This window comes from Sinocyclocheilus grahami, unplaced genomic scaffold (genome assembly GCF_001515645.1).
Source record: "Sinocyclocheilus grahami isolate Dianchi unplaced genomic scaffold, SAMN03320097.WGS_v1.1 scaffold2152.1, whole genome shotgun sequence".
NCBI classification, from domain to species: Eukaryota; Metazoa; Chordata; class Actinopteri; order Cypriniformes; family Cyprinidae; genus Sinocyclocheilus; species Sinocyclocheilus grahami.
The window spans coordinates 49312-56294 of NW_015507331.1; the positions used below are offsets into that span (position 1 = coordinate 49312).

General features: G+C 47.5%; 1 protein-coding gene across 1 annotated transcript in view; it reads left to right on the forward strand.

Moving 5' to 3' along the window:
• Positions 1 to 977: 977 nt before the first annotated feature.
• LOC107574220 (methyl-CpG-binding domain protein 5-like) overlaps positions 978 to 6983 on the forward strand; it is an 18499-nt gene continuing 12493 nt past the window's right edge. Inside the window, exons 1-2 of the mRNA XM_016260680.1 lie at positions 978 to 2700; positions 4245 to 5399. Of these exons, the coding sequence (XP_016116166.1) occupies positions 978 to 2700; positions 4245 to 5399 (2878 nt within the window). The remainder of the gene's footprint in view (positions 2701 to 4244; positions 5400 to 6983) is intronic.

The following is a 6983-nucleotide window of genomic DNA, read 5'->3' on the forward strand; positions in this document are numbered from 1 at the left end:
TTGGGCATATTTTCATGATGCATACACAAAAATGGCATGCATTTTTTACACCGGATCCTGTAGATCTATTTGTTTTATACTTTTTTATTTATTTTTATTTTATTAATTTATGTTTGCCTTATCCACATGCATATTTATTTGAGCGATACCATTTTTAAATGACATTCACTTAATAACATCTTGCTGCGACCTCTGGAAGTAACCTAATAATAATTTCCTTCAGGATTTCCAGTGTGTATTCCAGAAAGGGGGATTTGTTGGAACCTCAGAGTTTGTTAACCCCAGAAAAAATAAACTTTTCGGTTCCAATAAAAGACAAAACTAAACCTCTCGGTAACTTTCCATAGTAACTTACTGTGTGAACCTAACCTGATCTGGAGCAGATTGTCTTCGGGGAAACCCAGAGTTTCTCCTCCATCTTTAAAGCGCAAGCAATTTTTAAATATTAATTCATTCATTCATTCATTCATTCATTCATTCATTCTTTCTGCATACATGCTTTTATGCACTTGATTTAGGCACATCATGCTGCATGCTTATTGGCTCACTGACATTGACAAGATTAACCCCGTTGGTATTGAAATTTGGTACCAAACGACAAGACTATTTTATCCTCGATTGTATTGAGGCAATTCTGTCGGTGCCTAAAAAACATTGAACTCGATACCCATCCCTACTGATCTTGACCCGTTTATTTTTCCATTATTTGATGACTTTTACTGTGCATTGCGGCAGGGGTTCCTAGGATGTAGATAAAGTAATGTTAACCTACTGTTAAATATCACAAATGCCACAGCATCACTTTCTATATACCCTCGTTAGGAAAGCCATCACTGAATGAGGAATGGAAATGATTGACAGTGGCTCTCTCTCTTCCTGTAGGTGTGACCTCCGTGACCCCTAACGCACAGCCTCGAGCAATAAGGAGTAAAACCCACGAGGGCCAACCCGAATGTAAGAACCCGTTCAAGGTGATGATGGCGGTGGGGCAGCGGCACTTCTCTCTGGATCCGTGCGGCCCGCAGCATCAGGAGGTTTTCCCTGCGTTCTCTAGGCAGAGGCTGGCCAGCGGCGGCCATGGAGGCATGCTGAGCCCTCCCTCGCAAGCCTTCGGCGACGACTCTCTGTCCCCGCGAACGGACGCTCTCGGCAGCCCTGACGGGTTTGTGCGCAACACACCATGTGGCTTCCAGGGGACCGGCAGTCCTGGGGCCATGCACAGCAGCAGCCGCCGCATCCCTCTGTCTTCTCCTGGAGTCATGATGCACGGCTCGCCCGCCTCCCAGTCGTCCTGCATCATGGCTGGAAGGACAAACATGCCTCTGTCCCCTTCGGTCCCCAAGAAGAGCCCCATCATGAAGAAGCCCCTGTGCAGCTACCCGCCGGGCATGGACTCCAGCAGGACTGTGTTTCATCACAAGGCCCTGTCTGCTCCCGCCTGCGCCCTGCAGAGCAAGCAACTGAGCTTCGAGAAGGACCCTCTTGGCATCCTGGATCCGATTCCCAGTAAACCCAACCCTTCCGCTTTCCAGCCCAGCGCCCACTCTCAGGTACCAATGATGAATGTAAACATCCCCCCCACCATCGTCCCGCTGCCGAGTAATCTGCCTCTGCCCTCGGTGAAGCCGGGGCCGGTGGGTCACATGCAGAGGACTCAGCACACCGCCTCCGTCTCCCCGTCCCCCGTCACCACGCCCGTGCACATGTCCGGGCCGGCCTTGGGCCGCATGGAGGCGTCTCCGCAGCGCTCCCGCTCCTCCTCCACCTCCTCTGAGCAGGGCAGCTTCACTGTCCCCCCCTGCGGAAGCATGAAGGTCCCGCCGCGCTCGCCCAGGTCCTCCATGAGCTCGCCCCGGCCCGCTCTGCCCTCCAGCCCGTCTGGCAAACCGGACACTCTCCACCAGTACAAAGACATGCCCAGCCAGCTGCTGGCCGGAATGAGTGCTCAGCACAACCCCATGTATCTGCCGGCCCCGGGTGCCGCCCCCCAGAAGGAGCACCCGGGCCTCTTGGGAATGCCACTGAACCAGATCCTTAACCAACACAACGCTGCCTCTTTCCCCGCCAGCAGCCTCCTCTCAGCGGCCGCCAAAGCACAGCTAGCAAATCAAAACAAGCTGGGGAGCGGCGGGACGAGCGCGGGGCCGTCTGATGCCGGCAGGGCCGTCGAAGGCCACAATGCTCTAAATTCCATGCTGCCACCCAACCCCGGCATGATCGTGGCCGGCGGCGAGGGCCAGAGCGGACGCGCCGCGCTTCGGGACAAGCTGATGGCGCAGCAGCGCGACCCTCTCCGCAAGCGCAAGCTTCCTACCAACGCTAACCACGACAGTGCTTTCTTCATGAGGACGCCCTGCCCCTCGACCGAGCAGATGAGAAAAACCACCCGGCTGCCCTCCAACACGTCGATGGCTCAGCTGCTGCAGTCTCTGAGCAACCACAGCTCGCACGGGCCCCGGGGCCGTAGCTTGTGCGAGGAGCGGCTGCATGGCCCTGGAGTGGAGTCTGCGGCGCGGTATCCGGCCGGGATCAACCAGATGCAGGCCACGGCGTTGAGAAACTGCGGGCCCATGAACCAAAGCGGACAAGTTCCTCTCGGAAACCACGTGATGGGACACGCAAACGCTCACTTTCAGCCGCGTGTCCTGCCGAACGTCAACTGCATGCTGCCCGGCGGTGCTGACGCCACGACCAACGCAGGTGAGGAACAGTCTCCAGCTCGTGCTGATGTTTGCAGAGGCGTCATGCACTTATTATTTTTGAGAGAGGGGGGGGGGTCATCATGCTTGTCATGTGACACACAGCAGTGGGATTATTTATTTAAATTTCCTTTTTTATTCGAAATATTCCCAAATGTGTTAAAGGGATAGACCCAAAAATGAAAATTCTGTCATTAATTACTTGCCCTCGTGTCATTCCAAACCCGTAAGACCTTCGTTCATCTTCGGAACACAAATTAAAATATTTTTTATGAAATCAGAGAGGTCTTTGACCCGCCCATAGACAGCAAGGATCCTAACATGATCAAGGCTTTGAAACATAGCAAGGACATTGGTAAAACAGTCCATGTGACATCGCAGCGCAAAGAAAACAACAATAACGACTTTATTCAGCAATTCTTCTCCTCCTCATCCCGTATGTGCGCCGCTATTGTGGAGACAGTATCATGACGCATGGGCTTACTTCTGCTTCATGTAAACCGACGCATGTGTGTGTTCGATGTTAGCAGCAGCACCATGTGCGTGCGTTGTTTACATGAAGTGGAAGCAAGCGTATGCGTCTTTTACATGATGATTTTTGGGTGAACTATTTCTTTAATTATAGGCCTATCATGAAATATCTTGATTCTCAAATATGTGTAAGTAAATGCATTTTGCAACTTTATAGATGTTGTTAGTTGATCTATAACAGTTGATGGGCAAAGTAGCCTAATATTAATGTAATCTATTAACTATGCATAAATCCTGTCTTTTTCTTAAGTATCTGATATGGGTGTCGTAATATCATAAACTATTTTTAATATGACTGACATTGTATTTAAGGTTACTTTGATTAAAAAAAACATTGTAAAGTTACTAATTATAACACATTGCATAGAAAGAGAGCAAAGAACATTTACATAATCAAAGCTCGTTATCATTGACTTAAGTCTAGCCAAAGTTCAAGCAATCTCAAAAACTCCCATTATAATCACTGAAGCCGTTTACATGATTAACTTACTTACATTTGTACACACATCTGCACTTTGTTGTTTCTAGGGGTGTGCGATATTGACAAAATTATATCTTGATATTTTCTGGGATTTTATCGATAACGATAATTAGATGATATTTTGCTGAGTGTGTTATTGTGCTGGTACCTTAAGGACTGCCGAAGACAGCTGACTCCTAAAGGTTTTAATATTCTTCATATTCTGTGTGGTGGTCAGTTCATACTGATAGAAATGAATCTTTTCCAATAAGTTTAAACTGATTTTTGCATTTTATGGGCATTTTTACCTTTATAAAGCCATTTTTTCTAAAAGTGTCCTTTATCTTTTGAGTCAAATTCTTACATTTAATCAGGGAATTAGAATAATAAGACATTTGGGCTGTTACCAAGCAAATTAAATAAACACAGAAGCTGCATCTGAAGTGGCATTTAGATGTATTTACACGTATTTTGTTTAATGCAAGACATGAATGCATTTAACCTGCAATTACAAATGCATAAATAAATAATGTTTTGATATATTAAACATAAAACGTTGGTACCAATGATGAATGTAAACATCCCCCCCACCATCGTCCCGCTGCCGAGTAATCTGCCTCTGCCCTCGGTGAAGCCGGGGCCGGTGGGTCACATGCAGAGGACTCAGCACACCGCCTCTGTCTCCCCGTCGCCCGTCACCTCTCCCGTGCACATGTCCGGGCCGGTCTTGGGCCGCATGGAGGCGTCTCCGCAGCGCTCCCGCTCCTCCTCCACCTCCTCTGAGCAGGGCAGCTTCACTGTCCCCCCCTGCGGAAGCATGAAGGTCCCGCCGCGCTCGCCCAGGTCCTCCATGAGCTCGCCCCGGCCCGCTCTGCCCTCCAGCCCGTCTGGCAAACCGGACACTCTCCACCAGTACAAAGACATGCCCAGCCAGCTGCTGGCCGGAATGAGTGCTCAGCACAACCCCATGTATCTGCCGGCCCCGGGTGCCGCCCCCCAGAAGGAGCACCCGGGCCTCTTGGGAATGCCACTGAACCAGATCCTTAACCAACACAACGCTGCCTCTTTCCCCGCCAGCAGCCTCCTCTCAGCGGCCGCCAAAGCACAGCTAGCAAATCAAAACAAGCTGGGGAGCGGCGGGACGAGCGCGGGGCCGTCTGATGCCGGCAGGGCCGTCGAAGGCCACAATGCTCTAAATTCCATGCTGCCACCCAACCCCGGCATGATCGTGGCCGGCGGCGAGGGCCAGAGCGGACGCGCCGCGCTTCGGGACAAGCTGATGGCGCAGCAGCGCGACCCTCTCCGCAAGCGCAAGCTTCCTACCAACGCTAACCACGACAGCGCTTTCTTCATGAGGACGCCCTGCCCCTCGACCGAGCAGATGAGAAAAACCACCCGGCTGCCCTCCAACACGTCGATGGCTCAGCTGCTGCAGTCTCTGAGCAACCACAGCTCGCACGGGCCCCGGGGCCGTAGCTTGTGCGAGGAGCGGCTGCATGGCCCTGGAGTGGAGTCTGCGGCGCAGTATCCGGCCGGGATCAACCAGATGCAGGCCACGGCGTTGAGAAACTGCGGGCCCATGAACCAAAGCGGACAAGTTCCTCTCGGAAACCACGTGATGGGACACGCAAACGCTCACTTTCAGCCGCGTGTCCTGCCGAACGTCAACTGCATGCTGCCCGGCGGTGCTGACGCCACGACCAACGCAGGTGAGGAACAGTCTCCAGCTCGTGCTGATGTTTGCAGAGGCGTCATGCACTTATTATTTTTGAGAGAGGGGGGGGGGTCATCATGCTTGTCATGTGACACACAGCAGTGGGATTATTTATTTAAATTTCCTTTTTTATTCGAAATATTCCCAAATGTGTTAAAGGGATAGACCCAAAAATGAAAATTCTGTCATTAATTACTTGCCCTCGTGTCATTCCAAACCCGTAAGACCTTCGTTCATCTTCGGAACACAAATTAAAATATTTTTTATGAAATCAGAGAGGTCTTTGACCCGCCCATAGACAGCAAGGATCCTAACATGATCAAGGCTTTGAAACATAGCAAGGACATTGGTAAAACAGTCCATGTGACATCGCAGCGCAAAGAAAACAACAATAACGACTTTATTCAGCAATTCTTCTCCTCCTCATCCCGTATGTGCGCCGCTATTGTGGAGACAGTATCATGACGCATGGGCTTACTTCTGCTTCATGTAAACCGACGCATGTGTGTGTTCGATGTTAGCAGCAGCACCATGTGCGTGCGTTGTTTACATGAAGTGGAAGCAAGCGTATGCGTCTTTTACATGATGATTTTTGGGTGAACTATTTCTTTAATTATAGGCCTATCATGAAATATCTTGATTCTCAAATATGTGTAAGTAAATGCATTTTGCAACTTTATAGATGTTGTTAGTTGATCTATAACAGTTGATGGGCAAAGTAGCCTAATATTAATGTAATCTATTAACTATGCATAAATCCTGTCTTTTTCTTAAGTATCTGATATGGGTGTCGTAATATCATAAACTATTTTTAATATGACTGACATTGTATTTAAGGTTACTTTGATTAAAAAAAACATTGTAAAGTTACTAATTATAACACATTGCATAGAAAGAGAGCAAAGAACATTTACATAATCAAAGCTCGTTATCATTGACTTAAGTCTAGCCAAAGTTCAAGCAATCTCAAAAACTCCCATTATAATCACTGAAGCCGTTTACATGATTAACTTACTTACATTTGTACACACATCTGCACTTTGTTGTTTCTAGGGGTGTGCGATATTGACAAAATTATATCTTGATATTTTCTGGGATTTTATCGATAACGATAATTAGATGATATTTTGCTGAGTGTGTTATTGTGCTGGTACCTTAAGGACTGCCGAAGACAGCTGACTCCTAAAGGTTTTAATATTCTTCATATTCTGTGTGGTGGTCAGTTCATACTGATAGAAATGAATCTTTTCCAATAAGTTTAAACTGATTTTTGCATTTTATGGGCATTTTTACCTTTATAAAGCCATTTTTTCTAAAAGTGTCCTTTATCTTTTGAGTCAAATTCTTACATTTAATCAGGGAATTAGAATAATAAGACATTTGGGCTGTTACCAAGCAAATTAAATAAACACAGAAGCTGCATCTGAAGTGGCATTTAGATGTATTTACACGTATTTTGTTTAATGCAAGACATGAATGCATTTAACCTGCAATTACAAATGCATAAATAATGTTTTGATATATTAAACATAAAACGTTGAATACTGATATTTGAAATGATTTAAAACATGAAAAAAAT